At 47.4% G+C, this 27,989-nt stretch overlaps 1 protein-coding gene across 1 annotated transcript in view; it reads right to left on the minus strand.

Moving 5' to 3' along the window:
- LOC142301689 (dual oxidase maturation factor 1-like) overlaps nt 1-27,989 on the minus strand; it is a 90,639-nt gene that overhangs the window by 22,652 nt on the left and 39,998 nt on the right. The window contains exons 3-5 of the mRNA XM_075342711.1: nt 24,690-24,855; nt 13,015-13,072; nt 1,858-1,992 (exon numbers count right to left, since the gene is read on the minus strand). Of these exons, the coding sequence (XP_075198826.1) occupies nt 1,858-1,992; nt 13,015-13,072; nt 24,690-24,830 (334 nt within the window). The 5' untranslated portion in view covers nt 24,831-24,855. The remainder of the gene's footprint in view (nt 1-1,857; nt 1,993-13,014; nt 13,073-24,689; nt 24,856-27,989) is intronic.

The following is a 27,989-nucleotide window of genomic DNA, read 5'->3' on the forward strand; positions in this document are numbered from 1 at the left end:
GTGAACAGTATCTCTAATATACGATAGGAGAGCGATGAGAAATGGTCTCAGAATTGTAGCCAGGTAGATACCCACATTTTGCCTGTTAGAATAGATCCCTTTTACAATTGGTCTTCCTTTTAATGGGGATGTGTCCTTATGAACCTTAAGCAAAGCATGAAATGTGGGTATCAATGGATGTTTTTGAATCATAAATTCCATCTCAGTTTTAGGGATTAACCATTTGTCTTAGGCGAATTTCAGGATTCATGAAGCAGCTCAGAAAATGCTAGAGTGGGGTCCCTATCCAAAATACAGTAGTTGTCCTGATTTTAAAGTAGGGAGTAACACATAGACTGATATTTGTCATGATCTAGCAAGACAATATTTCTGCCCTTTTCTGAGAGTTTGACAATTATGTCCTGACCAGGTTAATGCAAGAAAAGATTTCATCTCATCATGTGATAGACTGAATGGTATGCAAGGACCTTGTTCTTGTAAATGACTCAATTCATCAGTAACCACTTTAATGAAAATTTTAAAATGGTCAAGGTCACCCCTAGGAGGTAGTCTCATAGATTTATTTTTGAGGGTAGTAAATGTTCCCATTCCCAATTCTGTCACTTTCCTCACAAAGGTCCAGCATTTTGTCAAAGGTCTCTTGGTCTTCCCTTGTAATCCCCAATGATTTACATTTAATTTCATCATTAGCTTTGATTATTTTATTTCTCTTTCAATCTTTGTCCAAACAAACCTATATTTTTTGCCGATTTAAATGAGTCAAACCGTTCAGTAGGCACGAAGGACAAGCCCTTTCTTAGAACCAATCTATCTGTTTCAGTTAAGGTGTGGGAGAAGAGATTGATAATATGATGAGTTACTTCCTGTCCCTCAAATTCAGGGTCTGTCTCTGCAGTTAATATCTTAGGTCATATGGCATGGTTTTTTGCTGTAAAAAAGATGGAGTCACAAAAGGTATCAGAGAAGATGAAGAAGAGAAGACTGATTTGTCTCCCTGCAATCTATGGTGCTTTTCATTCTTCTTAAGGTATGAGAATGTGTAGGGTTCATATGGGCTGTGTGTTACATCCCCACCGGATTCAACTCCAGCGACTTCTACTTTGATCAGCAGGCGATGCCGTGTTCCTGACGTGGATAGTGCTGGTGATAGCAGAGGAGTCGATGCCAGCGGCACTATTGGACGCAGGCTACGCTCATCCACTGGGCTGGGTTTCTTTGGGATCTGCAGTACCACTGGCTGACTGTAGGTGGTGTGTGTCTTCTAGCTGAAGTTACCATCATTCAGCTACAACCAATAGGAAGACACCACACCCTTCTTATTTCCCCTCCTGTCTGCTTACCACTGCCAGAGATAGTTCTCTATTCCTGCTTCTTGTCCTGCCCTATTCTGTTTAGTGATTCTGATGTTCTGACTTCTGCATGTTACCTGACTACCCTCCTGCTTGCTGTTTATGTACCTCGATGCCCGATCTGTATTTGACCTCTGCTTTGTTTTCTGATTACGTCATTGCCTGCCGATTCTGTCCCTGTTTTGCATTTCCTGGTTCCACCCTGCCTGACTACTACTCTCATCGGACTGCAGCCTTCCAAAGGTAGTGATCCCCGGGGCCCTGTGTAATTCCAAATCCCTGTATAGGGGTTAAAGGGTTTTAGGGTTCTAGGGGTCCTGCGTGGTGAGTGGCTTCCCTTTTACATTACAGCCCATCTGAGTCTGTGGATTCAGGCAGGTGTCGAGTTCTTAAAAATAAAGCTAAATAACTGTACCCCTTAATTTGACAATAGACCAAGTACAGTACTAAACAATACAATTGCATACTATCTTTTTGGAGAGACAGTAATGTAAGGAAAATGTATTACCTGCTAGGGTTATATTCACACCTCTTAAGCCAATCCCTAATCCGATACTGGCATTTACCATGGTGTTGCTAAAAGATTTATATACTGTTGTCGTTGTCACAGTTCCAACTTCCCAGTCACGAGTGAAATTAACAGCTGCAAATTATGTTAAGAGAAGAAGAGATTATCAAATAATTTTAAAATTTGTGGTTTCATGCATTCTCCAGCCTTAAAAAGTCACAATATGTTCATATACGTTTTCAGATTGAGTTGCCATATAAAACAATTTCTAGACATTGTATCACCTGTATTCTATATTCTTACCAGTTTTCCCCTTTGTAAGACAGAATCAACAGCATCAAAGAAATTATGCAGCATGGCTGGTCAGTAAATATGTGAATCCAGCTTTGCTGTGAGGTAAAAGACTAGTTAGAAAACTCAGCATAATCTTTCTGTCTCCCTCTGAATGCTTTGTCTCATTGTTCTCCTCTCTCTTTCTCTCCACAGCAGTGGTGGACATACCATTGGTGCAAATATACAACTGCACAGGTGCCCGAGCCATAAGGGGGCCCACCACCACCTCCAAAGCAATACAGTTGCTGTACAGGGGCACACTTTTGTGTGCCTCTATCCTTGCTGCATAGAGTATATTAGGCAGTCTAATCTTGCACCACATTGTGCTTGTAGTTTGTCTTTTCTTGAGCCATATGGAGTTGACTTGTTTTAGCAGAGTGCATGGTGAGGCCCCTGAAGAAGTAGCTTATAAGTGAAGAATGAAGCAGAATTATCTGATAATATATTACAAAGTGACTTATATTCACCTGCGCTATTGATTTATGCAAAACTTGTTGTCAGTACAGTTCCCTATTAAATTCTATGTGTATCTAGACTGTGCAAAACAAAATACCAGCAAGAAACTGAGAGAAATTTCTTGGCTCCAATCCTGTAGTCTTTAAAGGATTGTATAGGATTAGGAATGTATGGATGATTTCTTTTTAAACCAGTGCTCCACGTGTCCACAGCTTGAGTGGTATTGGTGACTGCTTAGTGTGACGCCCTGGCAAAATCAGGTCATCACAAAAGAGGCCCCCGCATAACACCTTCCCTCACCTAGGTTACATACTGCCGACCTGAAACTCTAGCCACCCCCCTCAGGGCTAGACAGGCACACCAGTGGGTGGGACCAGGCGGTTAGGAAACTCCCACCTAGGGGTCTAGACAGCCCGGGGTGGGAAAACAGGCAGATTAGATCAGATCAGATTAGATTAAGTCTAGAGTTCAAGTTGAGAGGAGTGGACCCTGGGGCTAGGTGTAGCTCCAGCGGAGGTGAAGCTCGGTTGACTGGTGCCAGGGTTGGAGCCCTAGTATTTTGGCTACGTGGCAGACAGTGGTCTCCGTCAGCAGGTGATGGGAAGACGGCAGCCAGAGATCCGAGGTGGACTGGGACAGGATTGGAGCCCGCCAGTACTGACACCGGAGCACCGACCGGGAAACTGTGCACAGAGGGGGTACTCGGACCCTAAAGCCCGGACCGGAACCAACGGCCTAGCTAATCAACTGATTGAGGGCAGGATTATAGGTCCTTTCCCAACCAAAGTCCCAAAAGCAGACAACCACCCACAGAGAGGGATAGGGCGACCGCCAGGGCCCGATAGATCCCATGGGTCAGCGTCAGCGGCCACGGCTCCTCAGGTACACAATAAGCCGAGAGCAGACTCCCGTGTTTCATAACGGAAAGTCCAACACAAGAAAACAAAGTGCAGAGGGAAAAGACGGCGACCACCAGCCCGAGTGGGGGACCAGAGTACAACCGGCCGCAGCGGCCGGCCACCAGCACCTTGGTTTACCAAAAGACTTGTGTGATTTATTCAACTGTGAGTAACCAAACATCCCCTGGTACGTCCAGGCGCAGGCCCTTGCCATCGCCATGCCCTGCACAGAGCCACTGGGCCCCGGGGCAACCATCCCTACCCACGGAGGGGTTAATATCCAGCTGCCATTACATCTCCCCCGGGGTGCCCCACAACAGCAGCGGTGGTGCCACCTTTCACCACACACCGTGAGTGGCGTCATGAACTGAATACGGCCAAACCCGTACAACTATGTCCCCCTTTTCATTTGGCGTGTCCGTGTGAACCCCGGGTCCGTAGGATCCTTCGAGCCACACAGTGGGTCCGGATCCGAGCACCCCGGCTGCTACAGGTGTGGGCGCGGCACACCCCAAAAACTAGCATCACAAACAGAATTGTAACCCATCCACCTACCTGGTGGAAGTGCGCCTTGTTTTGGACAGTCAGCGGTGATCCGTTGCAAAATTTTGAGAAATCGCCATTTTGCCGCCATTTTTAGTCTCGAAAAACAACAGCCCAGCGTCTTCTCCTCCGAGAAAAGGCGGAAAGCTGAAGCCCCACCCTCTGGGAATGAGGCCGGAAGGAAACAACACCCTGAGGCCAAAAACGAAACTAACCAGCAGCATTAGGTAGTGCTTGCAAAAGACCCAGGGGGAGAAGCGGTAAGATGTCTGCGCCTAATCCAGATGGTGGTGACACACTGTGGAGTGGTTGCGCCCCGAGGTGGAGTAGTGATTCCCGTGGGAGAACACGAATCAGATCGCTTACCAATGGGAACCGCTGCCTGGCTGGAGCTGTGGCTAGCGAGATTCTGCGTCCGGGTGCGATCGCAGTCGCTGCAGCAGGTGCTGGAATGGAAGGCGGTGGTCCGGAGAATGGTGGCCGTGATGTGGGCCTGTGAGAGCCGAGCCGCCCATACAGCGCCGCATCGGGAGAGAGGTGCACAGCCATCCCAACCTCGTTGACCTGCCTGGAGCCGGAGCCTGTTCCCTATGTGGTGGGAGAGTGGCGGCCGGCACAGCTTCCCAGAGCGACAGCATCACCTGCTATACCACCTCCGTTCCCGATAGAAGTTCAGAGCTCCGGGATGTCTTGCAGCTGGTCCAGGGGTGCTGAACCCAGGGTGCCGAGTGAGCCATATGGCCCCATGCAGCAGTGGTAGCGGAAACCCGACTACCCCAGTTGTGCAAGTCCCCGTTGGGACCGTTCACCGTAAAGTTCCATATGTTTTAAAACAAGTTTTACAGTTCGATAAATGGACCACGGCCGTGAACTGGCAGGCCAACCCAAAAACTATTGGGCCTTGTAAATAATCCCTGACCACCCTTCCCATCCGCTGCAGTCTCTGGAGAGGCTGGTTGGGGAGGAAGGGCCTGCGGTAGAGTTGGCCGAGGCCCAGTCACCACCAAAACTGGTGATTACCCTCCAGGCAAGGGGTCCCTTGGACGTGGGGCACTTGAGAAAGACTGTCGGGTAAGGAACTTTTTACCCGGCCCGTGTGGGCGACACCCGGACCTGTTCCTGGACTTGGGCAAGGGGTGCGCACCAGTGCTTAACGGTGGCACCAGGGGGCAGGTTGTTTTGGGTGGGGGTGCGGTGAGAAGTGGCCCGGTCCGTCCCATTTTAGTTGTGTAACGTTTAAGAAAAGTACCTCCCGTAAGGGAAGAAAAAGAGAATTGTATCAATGTTATTATCCTTGTTATCCCTGTTTTTATCTTTTCAGTTGCTGTTAAATAAATGCTGGTGGTTGGACAGCTCGTGGACGGTCTGTATTAAATCAAAGGGGAATGTAATGCCCTGGCAAAAAAAGGTGGTCACACAAGAGGCCCCCACATAACACCTTCCCTCACCTAGGTTACATACAGCCGACCTGAAACCCTAGCCACCCCCCTCAGGGCAAAACAGGCACACCAGTGGGCGGGACCAGGCGGTTAGGAAACGCCCACCGAAGGTCTGACAGCCCGATCCAAGGTGGACCGGGACAGGGTTGGAGCCCGCCGGTACCGACACCGGAGAACCGACCTGGAAACCGTGCACAGAGGGGGTACTCAGACCCCGAAACCAGGACTGGAACCAACGGCCTAGCTAATCAACTGATTGATGGCAGGATTATAGGTCCTGTCCCAACCAAAGTCCCAAAAGCTGACAACCACCCACAGAGAGGGATAGGGCAACCGCCAGGGCCCATAGATCCCACGGGTCAGCGTCAGCGGGCATGGCTCCTCAGGTACACAACAAGCCGGAAGCGGATTCCCATGTTCCATACTGGGAAGTCCAACACAAGCAAACACAGTGCAGAGAGAAAAGATGGCGACCACCAGCCCGGGTGGGGGACCAGAGTACAACCGGCCGCGGAGGCCGGCCACCAGCACCTTGGTTTACCAAAAGACTCATGTGATTTATTCAGCTGTGAGTAACCAAACATCCCCTGGTACGTCCGGGCGCACAGACCCCTACTATTGCCATCCCCTGCCCAGAGCCACTGGGCCCCGGGGCAACAATCCCTAACCACGGAGGGGTTAACATCCAGCTGCCATTACATCTCCCCGGGATACCCCACAACAGCAGCAGTGGTGCCACCTTTCACCACACACCGTGGGTTGCGTCACAAACTGAATACGGCCAAGCCCATACAACTACGTCCCCTTTATCATTTGGCGTGTCCGCATGACCCCCGGGTCCGGAGGATCCCTTGAGCCTCACAGCGGGTCCGGATCTGAGCAGCCCAGCTGCTACAGGCGTGGGGGTGGCAAATTTAGCCCTATTAACTTCAATGGAGCTAATCTGCAATATCAGATACAACTGGTTTAGTGCGGAGCTGTTTGTGGAAGAATTCAGCCATGTTTTTCCAATTGTGTACAGCCACTTGAATCAGATGCCATTTAGAAACAGAACCAAGGAAACATCGGTGTCCTGTAGCAAACATATGGTATTTTGATGTTTTGTTCTTTTCCTATGTTTTCCTGCAGGTGTTAAACAGAGTTTTACAAGTAAGTTTGATAAGAAGAAAAACATGTTTCAGTGACTGTCATATTTAGATTATACAGCCATAAAATCTTTACAGTGCAATTAACACATTCCTCCACCTACAGTAATTATAAAATTAACTACACGTTCTGAACCAGGAAGTGTCTTATAATGTATGACATCCACATCCGTTAAAAGACATCCAGCTTAATTTGCATAATGCTTTGAGAAGACTTAAAGAAAGCAAATTATCAGACGCTGCAAACCATTAATTTGTCTTAAAAATAGAAAGGCCAGATTAGACTTTGCACAAAAAAACAAAAAAAATCTAAAGAAGCCGCCCAGTTCTGGAAAAGCATGCTCAGGACAGATGAAATTAACATCAACCTGTACCACAATGATGGGAAGAAGAAAGTATAGAGAAGATAAAACTGCTCATTATCCAAAGCACACCACATCTTCTGTAAAACATGGTGGAGGCAGTGTGATGGCATGGGCATACTAGTGTTTATTGATGATGTGAATGAAAACAGAATTACTCGGATGAATTTTAAAGTGTACAAGGCTTAAAGGTTCTGATCAGACTGAAACAAATGCAGTAAGGTGGATTAGATGCCACTTCAAAGTACTTGTGGCTAATCACCCAAAACGTACTGCAAACGCAACCCAGGAGTTTTTAAGGCAAAAAAGTGGAATATTCTGCTATGTCCAGATCCCAATCTGGGCCTGGTAGGAGCTGGAACCCCGGTCGCAGGGGATCGTGTCAAGGGGCATGGAACTGCCAAGCAGGGAAGCCGGCGGCCTTGAGCCATCTCCGGTCAGGGGCCAGGGCACGACGGGTTATATGGACCCTAGGCCGGGCAGTAGCTTCACACGTCCTGGTAATTTACCCGACAAAGGTGAAGACTTAACGATTCGTCCTCCACCCACTCCAAAATCGGGTACTAATGCAACGGGTGGGCTAGGACTTTCCCAATATACAGTCCAGAAAATCCCAAGCGTAAACCCTGAAAGCAAGCTCACTCCGTTAGCCATACGGGTGAGTGGGACCCATTCAGTTTCAAGCTGAGAGGGATCAACTATAGACAGAGGTGCCAAGGTCAAGGTCACAGGCTAAGAGGCAACACCATAGGGCACGGGATCCCAGCGTGCACCCTCCTTGCTGCAGCGGTGCTAAGAATTCTGGTTTACAAGTTGTCGGTGTCAGCGTTATTGGACTGAGTGAGTACGCAGTTCCCCTTTCCTCTCCAATGGTGCTCCTCTCACACCATCACCAAGCCGCAGGGCATGTTCCCCCTACTCACGGAGGGGTTAAACATCTGGCTGCCATTCCACCGCCACCGGGCGCCGGGCACTCCTGACAGCAGCAGTGGTATCCCATCTTACCACACACCGTGGGTGACGTCGCAAACTCTAACCACAAAATCCCCTGTAAATACCCCCCTTTTAATTCAAGTGTCCGTGCGAATGCCACTCGGGTCCGGAGACCCCTCGAGCCACCGCGGATCCGGATCCGAGTGGCGGCCCGGCTGCTGGCGCAGTACACTTCCCACAAGATTTCAGACAGAGGAGTGAAAAGAATTGAAAGAAGAGCTGTCCAAGAGCCAAGAACCACCTGTGAAGAGTAACTGAAAGACCTGGAATCAGCAGATACAATTGTTTAAAAAAAACAAAAACAATAAGTAATATACTCAACCTCCATGGGTTGTACGCACATTAACCACCAAGGCTATTTAGATAACACACCATGTTTGGAAGCAAAAAAGCTCTGCATATGCCCCAAAAACACCATTCAAATAATGAAGTTTGGAGGGGGAAACATCATAGTATGGGGCTGTTTTTCAGCATACGGCACTGGTAAACTTCACATAATTGAAGAAAGAGTAAAATGGAAAAAAGTAATGAGACATTATTGCTAAAAATCTGCTGCCATCTAGTAGGATCATAAAGATGAAATGACAGAGCACATTTAAGAAAGACAAAAATCCCAAACACAGCTAAGGAAATTCTCATTTGGCTTTATAGAAACAAAATTAAGCTACTAGAATGGCCAATCACTTGATCTGAAACCAATAGAAAATGTATGGCATAAACTAAAGCTCAGAGTTCATAGTCTGAGCCCATGGAAGCTTCAGGATTTGAAGAATGTTTATGTAGAAGAATGGGCCAAAATCATACCTAAGCAATACATGCCACTAGTTTCTCCATACAAGAAACATCTTAAGCTGTCCTCATCATGAAATTATTTTGTACAAAGTATTAAGTAAATTTCCGTAAGCACGTTTAATATGTGCATTTCTCACTAGTACACATCTCTAAATTTATGAAGATCTATGGTTTGATTTCTTTGCCTATGTGGATCTATAGGTTGGTATTGACATCTCATGAGAAATTCATATCAATAGCACATTTAGGAATATATTTACAGTTGAAACCAGAAGTTTACATACACTATCTAAAAAGACACATATGCATGTTTTTCTCATTATCTGACATGAAATCAGAATTAATTTTTCCCGTTTTAGGTCAATTAGGAACCAAAATTATTTATATTTGCCAAATGCCAGAATAATGAGAGAGAATGTTTCAAGGCATTTTTATTACTTTCTGCAAAGCCAAACGTTTACATACTTTAAGAGTGCTCTGCCTTTCAACAATATGGGACAGCCCACATGATGATGTCATGTCTTTGGAAGCTTCTGATAGGTTTATTGCCCACATCTTAGTTAATTAGAGACACACCTGTGGATGTATTTTAATTCTCACCTGAAACACACTGCTTCTTTGTGTAGCATCATAGCAAAGTCAAAAGAAATCCCCCAAGATCTTAGGAAGAGAATTTTAGACTTGCACAATTCTGGTATATCTTTGCGTGAAATTTCCAGATACCTGAAGGTGCCTCGTTCATCTGTACAAACAATTATACACAACTTCAAACAAAATGGGAATATCCAGCCATCATACCACTCAGGAAGGAGATGGTTTCTGTGTACCAGAGATGAATGTGCTTTGATCAGACATGTGTATATCAACCCAAGAACAAAAGTAAAAGACCATCTGTAGACGCTGGTGGAAGCTAGTTAGATTGTGCCATTATCCACAGTAAAACGAGTACCGAGTACTGTATCAACATGGACTGAAAGGCCACTTTGCCAGGAAGAAGCCATTACTCCAAAAGAAACATAAAAAAGTAAGATTTATGTTTGCAAGTACACACAGGAAAACAGACCTTAATTTTTGGAGACATGTCCTGTGGTCTGACAAAATTAAAAGTAAACTGTTTGGCCATAATGACCATTGTTACATTTAGAGGTAAAAGGGAGACTCTGTGAAGCCTAAGAACACTATCCCAACTTTAAACACGGGTGTGGCAGCATCATGTTGTCGGGTAGTTTTGTCGCAGGAGGTATTGGTACACGTCACAAAATAGATGGCATCATGTTGCCAAACTGGTTTCAAAATGGCTTAAGGGTAACAAAGTCAATGTTTTGGAGTGGTCATCACAAAACCCTGATCTCAATCCTATGGAAAATTTATGGGCAAAGCTGAAAAGTCATGTGCGAGCAAGGAGACCTACAAACATGGCTCATTTACACCAGTTCTGTCAAGAGGAATGGGTGAAATTCCTACCAACTATTGTGAGAAGCTTGTGGAAGGATATCCAAAATGTTTAAACCAAGGTATACAGTTTAAGGTCAATGGTACCAAATACTAATGAAATGTATGTACACGCTTGACTTTGCAGAAAGTAATATAAAGTTAAAAATGCCTTAAAACATTCTCTCTCTCTCTCATTATTTTGGAATTTTGGCAAATATAAATAATTTTGGTTCCTAATTGACCGAAAACAGGAAAAGTTTATTCTGATTTCATGTTAGCTGGTGAGAAAAACCATGCATTATATATATACATATATATATATATATATATATATATATATATATATATGTATATATATATATATATATACTAGAAGGTGGCCCGATTCTAACGCATTGGGTATTCTAGAATTTACGTATTGTGTTGTTAATGTATGATTTTTGTTATATATATATATATATATATATATATATATATATATGTTGTTGTGTGTAGTTGCCAGTGTTTGTGTAGGGCGCTGTAAATGTTCTGGGTGTTGTCTGGGTGGGGGGGTGAGAGCGGTGTTGTTTGTGTGTTGCGTTTTGTGTGTTGCATTGTTTGTGGAGCGCTGTGCGTCTGTAGCGTTGTGTGTGTGTGGTGCTGTGTGTGTTGCCCGGTTTGTGTGGGTGTGTGTTTTGGGGGGAGGTATGTTTTGTGCAATGTGTGTGTTGTTCGGTATGTGCATATATTTGTGTGTGCCGCGGTGTTTGTGTGTTGTGTGTGTGTGGCGTTGTCTGTGTGTGTGTGTCTGTGTTGGGCGGTGTTTGTGGTTCCCAGTGTGTGGCGGTGTGTGTGTGTTTTGGGGGTGTGTGCACCCCCCATCGTGGTCCACCCCCCATGCTGCACCCCCCATCGTGCTCCTTCCCCCATGCTGCGCATCCCCTATCGTGCTCCATCCCCCATGCTGCGCACCCCCCATCGTGCTCCATCCGCCATGCTGCACACCCCCATCGTGCTCCATCCCCCATGCTGCGCACCCCCCCATCGTGTTTCATCCCCCCCATTCTGGGCACCCCCCATTGTGGTCCACCCCCCATGCTGCACCCCCATCGTGCTCCATCCCTCATGCTGCACCCCTCATCGTGCTCCATCCCCCATGCTGCACTCCCCATCTGCTCCATCCCCCATGCTGCGCACCCCCCATCGTGCTCCATCCCCCATGCTGCACCCCCCATCGTGCTCCATCCCCCATGCTGCACTACCCATCGTGCTCCATCCCCCATGCTGTGCACCCCCCATCGTGCTCCATCCCCTATGCTGCACACCTCCCATCGTGTTTCATCCCCCCATGCTGCACCCCCCATCGTGCTCCATCCCTCATGCTGCACCCCCCATCATGCTCCATCCCCCATGCTGCGCACCCCCTATCGTGTTTCATCCCCCCATTCTGGGCACCCCCCATCGTGGTCCACCCCCCATACTGCACCCCCCATCGTGCTCCATCCCCCATGCTGCACCCCCCATCGTGCTTCATCCCCCATGCTGCACTCCCCATCGTGCTCCATCCCCCATGCTGCGAACCCCTCATAGAGGAGTATAATAGGAGGATTATAATAGGAGGAGTATAATGGTAGGAGTAGTCCTGGGGAGAGAGGAGTATAATGGGAGGAGTTGTCCTGGGGGGAGGTGTACAGGTGCCCAACATGTGCGGAGGGCGTTGCCTTGCGGGCATAGTGTGCGGGGGGCATGGCCAAGCTGGCATAGTGTGGGGGGCGTGGCCGAGCGGGCATAGTGTGAGGGGGCGTGGCCGAGCGGGCATATTGTGAGGGGGCGTGGTCTAGCGGGCATAGTGCGAGGGGGCGTGGCCTAGTGGACATAGTGTGAGGGGGCGTGGCCTAGCGGTCATAGTGTGAGGGAGCGTGGCCTAGCGGGCATAGTGTGTGGGGCCGTGGCCTAGCGGGCATAGTGTGAGGGGCCGTGGCCTAGCGGGCATAGTGTGAGGGGGAGTGGCCTAGCGGGCATAGTGTGAGTGGGCGTGGTCTAGTGGGCATAGTGTGAGGGGTCGTGGCCTAGCGGGCATAGCGTGAGGGGGCGTGACCTAGCGGGCATCACGTGCGGGGGCATGGCCTAGCGGGCATCGCATGCAGGGGCGTGGCCTGCAGGCATCACATGCGGGGGGCGTGGCCTAGCGGGCATCGCGTGCGGGGGCGGGCCTGGCCAAACGGTTAATCCATGCAGGGGGCGGGGTCAGGCCAAGCCGAGCGGCCAATCCGTGTGGAGGGGCGGGGCCAGGCTGAGCCCAGCGGCCAATCCAACGGTTGTCACTGTAAGGACACAATTTTGGAGCAAGACAGACAGACATACAGACAGACAGAATAAGGCAATTATTTAGAGATATATATATATATATATATATATATATATATATATTCTCACCTCTTATACCTTTATATAGGCAAGCTATGTTAATGTATGCAGTTTATATCTGGAATATTTTTATGTGTGCAGTTTATTCATGGCTGGTATATATTTGTGTGTGTGGATTATTTTAGGTTTTATTTTATGTTATTATATATGTAGGCCAGTGAAGAAAAATTTCAGAGTTCATGTGTATGTGATTTTCTTAATTACTTTTATTGGTGGGGGTTACCATTTTAATTTATATATTAGGCAGCAGAAATCTAGGAGATAAATATTTGACACGTTAGAACAACGCAGTACAGTGTAGTGTATTAATTGTGTGTTTTATCAGCAAATTGCCATATCTTGAATGCAAACTTACCTATAATGACAGTTCCAATGTAAAGACTGGTCAACACCCTCACCAACCAGAACGTCCTCTGTAAATAGTAGATAATGTTACAATATGTTACTGGTTAATGCTTTTATAAATAAGTCAGTTTAATATAAAATGGCCACAACATCATGTAAGATATCCAGCACCAAAATCAGCACTTTCAATGAAAGACAGAGAGAAAGATAAGGGCGGTTTGGAAGTTTAGTTAAACCATCTTTCCTGATTTTTCCATTTGTTTCTAATTGAGAATAAAATCTTTTATATAGGCCATAAAATTCTAAAAGCAGATTTGTGACTAGATTGTATAATATAAACTGTATACGTTATTAAATAGATCTCTTAGACGTATTGATCCAGATGTGCATACTTTGAAAGTATGTGTCCAAATACCTATGTAATTCTGATTCATCGCACGCAGCTCCAAAAAGTGCAGCTTTTTAAATGCACATCAGAAATTTACCAGAAATGTCCCAGAAGTGACCAGAAGGTAAGAACTACAATCGACAATGAATTGTGCTTGCCTCTTTATTTTGCCACACTCTTTCACTACGATTAAATATGCTCTAACAGTTTTTGCTACACTTAGGGGTACTTTGCACGCTGCGACATCGCAAGCCGATGCTGCGATGCCGAGCGCGATAGTTCCCGCCCCCGTCGCAGCTGCGATATCCTTGTGATAGCTGCCATAGCGAACATTATCGCTACGGCAGCTTCACATGGACTCACCCGCCCTGCGACGTCGCTCTGGCCGGCGACCCGCCTCCTTATTAAGGGGGCAGGTCGTGCAGCGTCACTGTGACGTCACACGGCAGGCGGCCAATAGGAGCGGAGTGGCAGAGATGAGCAGGATGTAAACATCCCGCCCACCTCCTTCCTTCCGCATATCCTACGGAAGTCGCGGTGATGCCGGTAGGAGATGTTCCTCGCTCCTGCGACTTCACACACAGCGATGTGTGCTGCCGCAGGAGCGAGGAACAACAGCGGACCGTCGCGTCAGCGTAATTATGGATTACGCCGACGCTACACCGAGAATACGATTATGATGCTTTTGCGCTCGTTAATCGTATCATCTAGGCTTTATACACTACGATGTCTCATGCGATGCCGGATGTGTGTCACTTTCAATTTGACCCCACCGACATCGCACCTGCGATGTCGTAGTGTGCAAAGTGCCCCTTAGGCCTAAAACACACGGCATGAAAATTGGTGTGAGTGGAATGCGATAAAACATCACATTCCACTCAGACCAATATTAGCCTATGTGCCAGCACCCATGAGTGATTATTTTCTCAGCCCTAATCAGACCGAGAAAACAATCGCAGCATGCTGTGGCCGTAATGCGTTCCTTTTTTCTCTCGCACCCATTCAAGTCTATGGGGCGAGAAAAAAAAAAATCGCACTGCACTCATGGTACACCGGTGTCTGCGAGTACAGGGTGAGAATGGAAATCACCAGCTACGGAGGAGAGAGGGAGATAAATCCCTCCCCTCCTCAGCACCAGCCTGCCCCTCCTCAGCACCGGCCCACCCCTCTTGAGTACCGGCCCGCCCACCACAGCTGAGGTCCGATCGCATGATCAGACCTCAGTCGCAGTGACACTCGCATGACACTCGGCTCCTGCTGTGCTGCCAACATAAGCCGACTGTCATGTGAGGATTACACTAGTGCCCCGTGTGGCCCCGGCATAATCCTTGCTCTCCTTTGCTATTACAAACCCCAGCACTCTCCAAAGAAATAATGACCTACCTTACCTATCCACCTGACCTCATCTGTTGACCTTCTCCTGAACCTCAGCTTTCTCTTACTAAAACACAAAACATGCCAGCCACTCTACTTATCTCACCTACTCTCTCTCTGCTTTTCCTCATTCCTGGAATATAGCGGCATGTAAAAGTTTGGACAACACTGGTAAAAATTATTGTTATTGTTAAAAGTTTAGTAAGTTGAAGATTAAATTATCTTTAAAAGGAATAATGTTAAAAATGACACATGTCCTTTCTATTTTAGGCAAACATATACATATTTTTAATCTTAACTAAATTGCACAACACTTGTAGTATACAAACACCCCTCTGAAAAACAGTTATAAATTATAATTTATAGCAGGAGTAGGGTTTTTACTGGATCAATAATAAATTGGAAACATAAAACATAACCTTTACTATTGTGCAATTAAAAGAGTGATTGAAAATCACTCATGCAAAGTGGACATAAAACACATACACCCAGGTTGCTGGTCCCTAAACTCAAAACAGGCCAGGCGCCTGGGCTAGACACATAGTTATTATTACTGGTCCTTATAATGTAAGTAACTACCTTGTAATTATACCTCAAATAGTCACCTCATGAGGGAACCGCCCTCTACAGTATACCATTCAGCTTTTTTAGATAAGGACCTACGGTGGACCTATTACCATATTTTCATTAGCTCAGATGTAATTTTTCTATTTTTAAAATGATCACTGACAACATACACATGGAACGGTCTCACCATTGACGTGCTTCACAGGTACCATCAGAATGGGATTCCTCCAACAGGTGTCGGTAAATCTTACTTCAAAATTGATCTCCACCCGAGTTCCCAACATCAGGTATTCAGAAGATGGGCAGACATCACCTTACTCCCAACGTGTTTCTTTTCCATATAAAAATCTTCAGGGGATTAACTTAATTGCGGTGCAGCATGAGCATGAAGGTCTGAGGATACTTTCGTCCGCAATTGTCATATTTAAGGAAGAAGCCAGTATATAATAAGGGGCTGGCAAAGCGTGCAGAAATTAAGTAACATAGGCTCCTTTGAAGATTTGTATATGGAAAAGAAACGCGTTGTAATGTCTGCCCATCTTCTGAATACCTGATGTTGGGAACTCGGGTGGAGGTCAATTTTGAAGTAAGATTTACCAGCACCCGTTGAAGGAATCCCATTTTGATGGCACTTGTGAAGCCGATCAATGGTGAAACCGTTCCATGTGTATGTTGTCAGTGATCATTTTAAAAATAGAAAAATGACATCTGAGCTAATGAAAATATGGTAATAGGTCTACCATAGGTCCTTACCTAATAAAGCTGAATGGTATACTGTAGAGGGCGGTTTCCTCATGAGGTTACTATTTGAGGTATAATTAGAAGGTAGTTACCTATATTATATGGACCAGTAATAATAACTATGTACCTAGACCAGGCTCCTGGCCTGTTTTGAGTTTAGGGACCTGCAACCTGGGTGTATGTGTTTTATGTCCACGTTTTTATGAGTGATTTTCAATCACTCTTTTAATTGCACAATAGTAAAGGTTATGTTTTATGTTTCCAATTTATTATTGATCTAGTAAAAAACCTACTCCTGCTATAAATTATATTTTTAATCTTGTACATTTGAAAAAACTACAAAAAGGAAAATGGGCTTATGCAAACGTTTGGGGGCCCTTGGAGATTTGTGGGCTCAGATAACTTTGAGCAAGGTTTCAGACCTTAATTAGCCTGTTAGGGTTATGGTTTGTTCACTATCATTGTTCTGAAAGGCCAGGTGATGCATATTTTGAACAAGGTTTCAGACCTTAATTAGCCTGTTAGGGTTATGGTTTGTTCACTATCATTGTTCTGAAAGGCCAGGTGATGCATATTTTACAGCTTTATAAAAACCCAGCCTCTTCTATGCCAAAAAACAGCAGTCATGTGTTCTTCGAAACAGCTGCCTAGCACTCTGAAAATTAAAATGGTGGAGACCCACAAAGCAGGAGAAGGCTATCACAAGATATCACAGCACTTTCAAGTTGCCCTTTCCTCAATTTAAAAGTTAATTAAGTGGCAATTAACAGGAAAAGTGGAGGTCAAGATAAGGTCTGAAAGACCAAGCAAAATTTCTGAGAAAGCTGCTCATAGGATTGATAGAGAGGCAAATCAGAAGCCCTGCTTGACTGCAAAAGATCTTCAGGAAGATTTAACAGACTCTGAAGTTGTGGTACATTGCTCTACTGTTGAGAGACACCTGCACAAATATGGCCTTCATGGAACAGTCAGAAGAAAACCTCTCTTGGGTCTTCACTATAAAATTTAAAAGTATGCAAAAGAACATCTAAACAAGCCTAATGAATTTTGGAAAAAAGTCCTGTGGACCAATGAGGTTAAAATATAACAGTTTGACCAGTACGACCAAAGGCATGTGTGGAGGAAAGAGGGCATAGAATTTTCGAAAAAGGACATCTCGTCAACCATTAATCCATAGGCTGACAGGCATTTCCAGGAAATGGCATGCCAACCCTTTAATAGGAGGTTCAGTGTACTTGCATGCACCCTAAGTGCATTCCTAAAGAGCCTGTGTGGTGTGCACAGGCCCCAGGGAGAGGGAGGCAGACTAGTACATGGGCTTCCATCCATGGAGCTGCAGGGAAGGACGCAACCAAGCGGTGACAGCGAGTAAGTCAGCATCCCTGCAGAGACTCCAGCGCTACAACACGGATGTAGTAGCACTAATGTAAAGAAAAAAAAATTGCTAAAGAACTCGATAAAATAGAAATAAAAGTAGATATTCTAAACAATATAGGATAGAATAAGATCTGCATCCTTACTGATGTAATTTATACTGTATGAGCCTATAATTTGCAACCCCAATTCAAAAAACATTAATATGCTGCGTAAAATGTAAAAGAAATAAAAATACAAAGATTCGGAAATCTCTTATAGCCATATTTTATCCCAACAGAACATAGAACACAGATCAGAAGCTGAAAGTTACACATTTTTCAATTTCATTTCTAATAAATTAACTCATCTAGAAATCTCAAAAAAACTTGGGACGGCCCATATCTACCTTTGCATAATATCACCTACAATCTTATTACAACAGTCTGTAAATGAATGCGAAACTCTGCTCACTCAATAACTGTGTGAAGCCCCACAGGTGTTGTGTCGGTGCATTACCTTCAGGGACTCCACTCAGCTGGATCTGGTCACAGGTAGGAGATCTTCTTCTTGTCGTGACGCCACTCTCAGTATTGCGGCCAGTAGGGACCGCCACTGCAGGTTGAGGGTCGCCTGGGGCTGATGGTATGTGCAGTTAGTTGGAATAGCCTCCTGAGAGTGAGGCAAGCCCCAGGGCCCGATGTAGGTGCGTAGTACCACAAGGCGCAGAATAACTCCACACACGCAGAATGTCTTTCAGGGTTTTTACTCACTTCAGGTGGCAGGGTGAGTAACCCGGGCGTAGCTGGGATGAACCAGGCGGGAACCAGGTGTCCTTCAGGCTGACTTGTGAGGGTGACTACTAACTCGCCTTCCTTAGCCCTTTTTGGTTTGGGGTGACCCCGACTTTGAGTCCCTATGGGGGTCACCCAGGGAAGATGCTGCAGCCTCTCTCCCCTTCGTTTGCCGTGTGCTTGTTGCCTGGGCCAGATCACTCCAGCTTCTTGCCTCCTGTGAGCTATGGGCCCTAACTGTGGCTACGTGGCTGCGGCTTTTGTGGTGTTGTGGTGTGGGCTTTGAGAGCCCCACACCGGCAGATTTAGCAAAAGAAAGTTGGATCTATCTCCGCTCCGGGATCTGCCGCCCGTTTGGGCCTGGTACTCTCTAGCAGTCTCCTTACTTCCCACTCCGTGCCCTTTCTTTAGCTGAAGATGGATTTCGGGTAGCACTCCTAGTTGACCGTTCTCCCCCGTCAGTAGCCACTGCGCGGGCGCTGTTAGACAGCAACAGCCCCACAGGTCTGCTCCTCACTGAGCCCTATGGAGTTCTGCTCTAACTGACTCACTGCCCCTCCTCTCCTGTTCTTGCCTACGCCACCTAGCAACCAGACTCTCTTACCACACCCCTTGAGAGGAGATGGAGGCTTTTGGCCCCCTCCACTATTCCAGTGAAGGTCAAGGCTTTTCCCCCTCCTGGGATCCCCAGGGGTCCTCTCATGGGTACATGTGTGAGACCTGATCACTATGCGCCTGTGTACCACACCCCGGTCAGCCTTCTGGATTACCTGTATTGTACTGTCCCCAGCATGGGTGCAGTACTCAGTGGTGCCTGACCAGGTCAGGGGCGCCACATTCCCCCTTAGTTATCACCAGCACGTCCTCGGGCTGCAAGACAACATTTTAAAAATGCATAAAACATTAAAACATGTAAAACATTTTAAAAGCACCAGGTACCATACATCACCACCCTCCACCCACAAGTCCGTTAACCCACCCAAAACCCTCTCACGTTGGCCGCGGCTTCAGCCACTTCTGGCAGGATGTAGAGGCGGCTTACATGGGCTGGTGGTTTCAGGGTATACCTGGCCTGGTGGATCCGCGCCTTCAGCCTCTTCTGGCAGGATGCAGAGGCGGCCTCCACAGTTGGTGCTGACCAGGTACCCTCTTTGTGGTGGAGAGCCAGGCCCCATAAACAGGCATGCTCTCTGGTCGCAGGTGAGCCAAGGCCCTATATACGGACGGACTCCGCCTGGTTGCAGACGAGCCAAGCCCCTAAACAGGCTGACTCTGGTGGTGGTGGTGCCCTCTGGTGTAACTATTTACACTGCGAGAGTTTGTGGCTATAGCCAGTTCATAGCCTTAAGGTTTATTTCTCACAATAGTTTTTGTGGGCACATGCTTAAACGTAAACGTTGCAAAACAAACTTTTCAAAACTTTAACTTTCTAACTGCTGAACTTCTTACTTTCCTTTACTCCTCCATACCAGGGCTTGGGCCTGTTGGGCTGCGGCACCTGCTGCTTTCTTGCTCTTTGTCGTCGTCTGAGGTAGTCTCATCTGTAGGTTCCTTGTCTTTTCTTTCTTGATCTTCATCTGTTTCCTTTGCTGCATCTGTTTCTTTATCTCTGTCTTTTCTTTCTTCTTTGGGACATGGTGCTACATCTAAGGCATACCAGCCTCTTTCTCCCTGATGCATAGTGAACTGTACTGAGTCTCCCATTTTTAAGTTTCTGCCAGGGTGTCCTCTGGGCAAGTGGGCTCTCACATCCCTCCTATTAACGAAAATGCCCTCTTTCATACCCGGTGCCACAATAAAGCCGTATCCGCTTTTCAAGTTAAAGTCTTCCACAACTCCTCTACAAAGGGGTCCTCTGGCCTGGGCTTTGGCTCTTCTCAGGAACCTTTTCTCCTGTAGATCTCTGGCCGTGACTTCTCTCTGCTCTGGGGATGGCGGTGCAGGGGACAGCGTTGTTCTGTTGCGACGCCTTGTCTTGCGGCCTGAACTCTGCGTGGTACAGCTTGCAAGCTCCCAGGTGAGACTTTTAGGCAGATCTTCGTCAGCGGACGGTGTCAGGTCTTCCTCATCCCAACGGGAATAGGGCAACATCTCCGGCTCTGAGTATGGATCCACTGCTGGTGGCTCCGGAGTCAGCTCCTCAGCTTCCTGGCCTCCTCTCCCCCTTAGTTCTTCTTGGCACTCCTTTGGTGGCAGTGCTGGGGATGGGCTTTCTTCAGCAGGCTCAGGCAGGGGACTCTTTGGCGTGGTTGCTGCAGGGGTTGCTGGAATCCTCTTGGGGGTGTGCGGAGGGAGCATGTACCGGTCCACCAACCATTGTGGAAACTTGGCCTCCATGTCAGCCTTCAGCCGCCAGTATTCGGGGTCCTCCCCCAGCGTGGGCTTTCCAGCAGGGACCTCTTTGGACTGGGGAGCGGTGTCTGCTCTGGCCTTGCAGGTCGGGGTAAATGGTGATGCAATCTCTTGGCGGGCCGCGCCCTGTATGGCGGCGACCTGGTCTTGGCGGGCCGCGCCCGGCATGGCGGCGGCCTGGTCTTGGCGGGCCGCGCCCTGTTTGGCGGCGGCCTGGTCTTGGCGGGCCGCGCCCGGCATGGCGGCGGCCTGGTATTGGCGGGCCGCGCCCTGTTTGGCGGCGGCCTGGATCGGCGTCGCTGTCGCGATGGAATCGGTGCAGGCTGGGCTGGGCGTCGCTGCAGGGACCGGGTCTTGGTGGGCCGAGCAGGGCATCGCTGCGGCGGCCGAGGCTTGGCGGGCCGAGCAGGGCATCGCTGCGGCGGCCGGGGCTTGGCGGGCCGAGCAGGGCATCGCTGTGGCGGCCGGGGCTTGGCGGGCCGAGCAGGGCATCGCTGCGGCGGCCGGGTCTTGGCGGGCCGCACCTGGCGTGGCTGCGGCCTGGCTCAGCGTCGCCGCGCCGGGCGCCTCTTCAGGGACCGCGGTCGTGGCAGCAGGGGTTGGAGCACTTGCGCTGGCCGGGGCAACTCTGGACTCACCCATCAGTGGCACCATCGGGATCTGAGTCGTCGCCGCTCGATCTGGCAGGCGTCGCGCGGCTCCCTCCTCGTAGGTCCGAACCGCCGCAGCCATCTCCAGAAGCTCCGTGCGTCCCTCACTGAGCTGTCGCATAATCCTGGCCTCCAGCTGATCGCAGAAGATAGCAAGCTCCCGGCACCACCAGGCAGCAGAGCCTGGTTCTGGGTATCCACGTCCGGACTCCATTTCTTCTCTCTGCAGCAGCAGGCTTGTGGCTCTCTTTCCTTCCCGCCGTCTCTGGACGCTTCCGCTCTCTTCACAAGCGAGGTCAGAACTCTGCAGGGGATCTCTGGGTAGCCACACCTCTTCGTGGGCGGTAACTTCTCCCAGCGCGGGCTGCTGTTGTTTTTCAGCGCGCTTTTCATGGTGGCAATATGGCGGCGCTTCCAATTTTTCAAGCGGACCGCCCAGGCACATGGTCACCTGTCTGAACAGGTCTAGTCCTTATCCTGTTCGTGACGCCAGATGTGAAGCCCCACAGGTGTTGTGTCGGTGCATTACCTTCAGGGACTCCACTCAGCTGGATCTGGTCACAGGTAGGAGATCTTCTTCTTGTCGTGACGCCACTCTCAGTATTGCGGCCAGTAGGGACCGCCACTGCAGGTTGAGGGTCGCCTGGGGCTGATGGTATGTGCAGTTAGTTGGAATAGCCTCCTGAGAGTGAGGCAAGCCCCAGGGCCCGATGTAGGTGCGTAGTACCACAAGGCGCAGAATAACTCCACACACGCAGAATGTCTTTCAGGGTTTTTACTCACTTCAGGTGGCAGGGTGAGTAACCCGGGCGTAGCTGGGATGAACCAGGCGGGAACCAGGTGTCCTTCAGGCTGACTTGTGAGGGTGACTACTAACTCGCCTTCCTTAGCCCTTTTTGGTTTGGGGTGACCCCGACTTTGAGTCCCTATGGGGGTCACCCAGGGAAGATGCTGCAGCCTCTCTCCCCTTCGTTTGCCGTGTGCTTGTTGCCTGGGCCAGATCACTCCAGCTTCTTGCCTCCTGTGAGCTATGGGCCCTAACTGTGGCTACGTGGCTGCGGCTTTTGTGGTGTTGTGGTGTGGGCTTTGAGAGCCCCACACCGGCAGGTTTAGCAAAAGAAAGTTGGATCTATCTCCGCTCCGGGATCTGCCGCCCGTTTGGGCCTGGTACTCTCTAGCAGTCTCCTTACTTCCCACTCCGTGCCCTTTCTTTAGCTGAAGATGGATTTCGGGTAGCACTCCTAGTTGACCGTTCTCCCCCGTCAGTAGCCACTGCGCGGGCGCTGTTAGACAGCAACAGCCCCACAGGTCTGCTCCTCACTGAGCCCTATGGAGTTCTGCTCTAACTGACTCACTGCCCCTCCTCTCCTGTTCTTGCCTACGCCACCTAGCAACCAGACTCTCTTACCACACCCCTTGAGAGGAGATGGAGGCTTTTGGCCCCCTCCACTATTCCAGTGAAGGTCAAGGCTTTTCCCCCTCCTGGGATCCCCAGGGGTCCTCTCATGGGTACATGTGTGAGACCTGATCACTATGCGCCTGTGTACCACACCCCGGTCAGCCTTCTGGATTACCTGTATTGTACTGTCCCCAGCATGGGTGCAGTACTCAGTGGTGCCTGACCAGGTCAGGGGCGCCACAACTGCACAGTTCCATACCTCCTCTGGCATTAAAGGGAATCTGTCAGCAGATTTTTGCTTCCTCATCTGAGAGCAGCATGATGTAGGCAGAGAGATCCTGAATCCAACAATGTATCACTTAGATTACTGGGTCCAGCCATTCTGACACAATCAGAATTTTTAGATTTAGCCTTCTAGCAGAGATGAGAGATCTATCCCAGTCCACACTAGCCTCTCAATAGACATTGTACATTGATAATAAGATGTCAACCATAGGAGGGGGCGTGCCAGACTGCAGTGCACAAGACAATGTAGTCCTACCACTAATAAATCGTGCTGCTTAAACAACGTAGGAAATAAACAACAGATCAGACCTTGACAAGATTGACATGCCTGAAGTCTATGTTTTAACCCTTGCAGCATACTGTCTTCAGATTGCATAGCAAAAACCTGCTGACAGATTATATTTAATTAACCGAAGCATAAAATCTTTGCACCAGAAACCACATGGATTTCCATGGCTGAGCAACCTTACATTTGCAAGCAAAATGCCAAGTTTCAGTTTGAGGTGTGTAATGCACAACGCCACTAGACTCCAGAGGATGGTGAATCCTGCTTCTTTATTTAGTCACATATCAAACTGTAAAAATTTTCACGGCAATGTTTTGGACACAGAATGGCCTTCACCAAGCCAAGGTAATTATGAAAAATATCACTAATATTGTGTTTTTTTCTAGATGTGTGTACTTACAAGTCCCATATAGTATAATATTAGTGGTCCAATTTTGCATGGACCAGTCGCAAAAGATCAGGACTTGTGAACTACCCATAGATTATCAGTGGTAAGAGTGTTATCCAGGAAAATCACTGATGGCACTTGTACGATAAAAAATGATTTTGAATGAGGTCTTAGAAACCAGAGCATGCGTCCAAATACTCAGAGGCTCAGGTATGCGTGGCACCCATGGTTTAACTCTTTATGGGCTTCTACTAGGCATAGATAATTAAAGGGAACCTGTCAGGTACAATATGCACTCAGAACCACGAGCGGTTCTGGATGTATATTGCTAATCCCTGCCTAACAGTCCCTGTATACACTAGTATAGATAAAGAGATCTTTAGAAAAAGTGTTTCTAGAGATCTTTTACCATATGCTAATGAACGAGGGGACTAGTCCCCTGGGCGTTAGTTCCCCGGCCAGTCGCCCCCATTAGCATTTTAGTACGTCTCTGTGGGCATGCTAACATGCTAATGAATATGCAGGATTATCTCACTCACCTCTCTACAGCCATTGCGTCCAATGGGGTTTTTTTGGCGCAGTGCGCATGACCATGGAGTTTGGTCATGCGCAATACTTCAGTTTGAAGCAAGGATGTGTACACCCGACTTCATAGTATACATGACCCAAACTCCAGGGTCATGTGCACTGAGCTGAAATCCTTCGTTGGACGCGATGGCAGCGGAGAGGTGAGTGAGATAATCCTGTGACGCTGCGTATTCATTAGCATGTTAGCACATCCACAAGGATAGGGACGTAATAACATGCTAATGGAGCCGACTGGCAAGGGGAACTAACACCCAGGAGACTAGTCCCCGTGCTCATTAGCATACGGTAAAAGATCTTTAGAAATACTTCTCTCAAGATCCTTTTATCTATTCTATTGTATGTAGGGACGGTTAGGCAGGGACTAGCAATATGCATCTGGAACTGCTCGTGGTTCTGGGTGCATATTGCACCTGACAGGTTCCCTTTAAAGGACATCTGTACTTTAAACTATAGTTCAAAGGTCACAATAACAAATTAAAAATCACTGGAGTGGATCATTGCATTTATAAGACATTCTTACCAATTTTCCTCTGATTCCAGGCAATATGATGATAAAGGTGGTAGCAGTAACCAGACATATTATTATAATTTCAACGATTTTGGTGTCAAACAGGAATGGAGTTCTCCACAGGGAATAAAATGGGAAAACAGCTGTCTGCATACTGATTTTCGATTGGCCAGGAGACCTAAAAAAATTGAAAAAAGAAATGCTTCAAAAGACATATCAGCAATATATTACATTCTTAATAGTAGTAATAATACAAACAAACGAACACAAAATGCCTAGTGGAAAATAATATCTCCCAAATTAATGTAAGGTTTTTATAATGTATCAATATTCTAACACTTCTTTAACATCATTTAATTGTGATAAAAGATGATAGCATAATACAGAATAAAATAGGCCTCTGGATAATGATACTATCATGATGAAGGAATTTGATGTATAATTTATGGAGTCACTAATAAAGTGACAAGAATAAATTGTTCTCTCATTAGCTGACTAACAATGTCTTTCCCAGATTTGGTAATTCTTCCGTCTGCCCAGTGTAGCCATGCTTGTGCCAGCACGTTTAATATATATCTTGTCTGACTTTCAAAAAATACTTAAGGGTGTTTTCTAGGTAGAGTACATGGGTGAACCTGTTCTAGGAAGACGTAAAATAATGCAGACAAGTTTGCAGAGATGCAAAGTAAGTAATGGGACTTTTATGTATTTAGAATTGTTTTCAGCAGACACCCTAAATCCGGAAGTATTCTATGGCAAAAAAATAACATAAAACCTCCCAGTACCTTTCGATTTAGATAGTAAAACTGACGTGATCTCCATGTGACACAAGTAGAGATGAGCCAACCCCCTAGTGTTCGAGTTCGGTTCGTCGAACGGCGGGTGTGTTCGGCGAACGTTCGGCGAACACCTTCGAACCCCATTGAAAACAATGCAAGGCAAACATAAACAAACACAAACACATTATACATGTACGCATACAGTTAATAAACTTTGCCATTATACTTATAGGTCACCGCGATGCGTCCTGCAGACTCTGTCTCCCACCCCTTCTCCTTCCAATCATCGCTGCGCCCTCCTGGTAACTAGCACTGATGATAGGACCTTCCATAATGTCGTCATAGCATGTGACCAGTCACGTGTGTATTATCTCATTGGCTACAGACTGGTCACAAGGCTAGACGTCATGCTAGGTTTTGTCAGTGTATCTCTCCGGTACGCGGAGCTCGTTTGAGCATCTCCGTGTACCGGCTAGATGCTTGGGCACATGCTTGGCTCCCCGTTCCTGCATGTCAGCGCTCTTTACAGAGTCAGCCCACATGCAAGGACTGGATGGCACAGCCAGTGAATAGCGCCACCGGGAATCAGGTGATCGGAGATCAACGCTGCTATAGTAAACCGCCTGTCAGATTACTATTTCAATGATGGCAGAGGTGACGTCACCGCTTACAACCCGCAGCCTCTGCTCACTCACTGAGTGAATAGACTGCACAGGAGCAGCAGCGTCTTCCTCCCATGCAGTGCTGTCTGATGTAGCAGAGCTGCATGGGTTGAAGGAGAAAGAAGACAGAAGACAAGGATCATGGAGGCGTGAGAGGGAGTGATAAACATGGAGTCTCTAAGTGTGTCTGTGTATTTATTTCTATTAAAGTATTTTTTCTCTGTGTGGTGTCTTTTTCTTAACCTGGCTCTGGCTTAATACTAGCTAGTAAAACAAAGCTAGTATTAACCCTTTATTACCCAGCAAGCCACCCGGCATCAGGGCTGCTGGAGGAGTTGGATACAGTGCCAGATGATGGCGCTTCTATGAAAGCACCATTTTCTGGGGCGGCTGTGGACTGCAATTTGCAGCAGAGGGGCCCAAAAAGCTCGGGCCAATCTGTCCTGAGGATTCCAATCCCAAGCTGCCTAGTTGTACACATGGCTGGACACAAAAATGGGGCGAAGCACATGTCATTTTTTTTTTTTTAATAATTTCATGAAATTCATGAAATAATTAAAAAAAGGGCTTCCCTATATTTTTAGTTCCCAGCCGGGTACAAATAGGCAGCTGAGGGTTGGGGACAGCCATACCTGCCTGCTGTACCTGGCTAGCATACAAAAATATGGCGAAGCCCACGTCATTTTTTTGGTGGGCAAAAAACTCCTGCATACAGTACTGGATAGAGTATGCTGAGCCTTGTAGTTCTGCAGCTGCTGTCTGCTCTCCTGTAATGGATGCGGCAATTCCGGGCGGCTGCTGGCTGATATTGTTAGGGTGGTGGGCTCCCCATAACGAGGTGCTCTCCATTCTGACAATACCAGCCTCCAGTCGTGTGGCTTTATCTTGGCTGGTATCAAAATTGGGGGGAACCACAGTTTTTTTTTATTATTTATTTATTTTACTGCACGATATAGACCCGCCCGCCGGCGGCTGTGATTGGTTGCAGTGAGACAGCTGTCACTCATCGTGGGTCATGTCTGACTGCAACCAATCATGGGTGCCGGTGGGCGGGGAAAGCAGGGAATACCAGATTGAATAATGAGCGGCAACCAATTTCAAAAAAGGAAAAGCCGCCGGAGCTTTGTGACAGCCATGCAGCTAATTGGTGAGTAGGAAAGAGAGAGGGATTGTGCTTGGGGACGCCAGACGCATGCAGATACGCAACATGCACACATAGCCTGACTGTGAAAAGCCACGCTTTTGGAGATCGAACTGTTATCGAACGGTAACTCAAACTGTCGATTATGAAGCAAACCCAGGTCTGACGTATTCCACATGAGGTCCTACAATGATCCCAGCTCTGCTACTTCCTGCAGTCACACTACGCATGCACAAAACATGACTGCACGCTGCAGCTGCAAGCAGAGACTGACTGAGCCAAAGCTGTGAACAGTGTTGTTACTGAGTTTATTTGCGGTCACAGCTGGAGGTTCCCATGGTATCCCACCTGTGATCGCAGGTAAATTGACCTCAGGTAACCTCATTAAAATCAATGACCACACCTCAGGTGAACTGAGTTCACAGACTTGCATCTCTTGGCAGAAAACTGCATTTTTTGTCAAGGGATGCAAATTCGGTGCTGAAATTAGTACACTATATTCCTTCACCAAATCTGCATCATCTGGAAAAAAAAATGGATCAAAACATGATGACTTTTGATGCGGTAGTGATGCAAATTTTTTTTTACCATGAGATGCAGATTTAATGTAGGAATTTGGTGTATAAGTTTCATGACTAAATCTGCATCTTGTGAGGAAAAAAAAAATGCACAAAAACAGTTTTGATGCCAGTTCGATGTAGTTTTCTGCTAGAAAATGCAAATTTGGTCC

The sequence above is a fragment of the Anomaloglossus baeobatrachus genome, chromosome 4 (assembly GCF_048569485.1).
Source record: "Anomaloglossus baeobatrachus isolate aAnoBae1 chromosome 4, aAnoBae1.hap1, whole genome shotgun sequence".
Lineage (NCBI taxonomy): Eukaryota > Metazoa > Chordata > Amphibia > Anura > Aromobatidae > Anomaloglossus > Anomaloglossus baeobatrachus.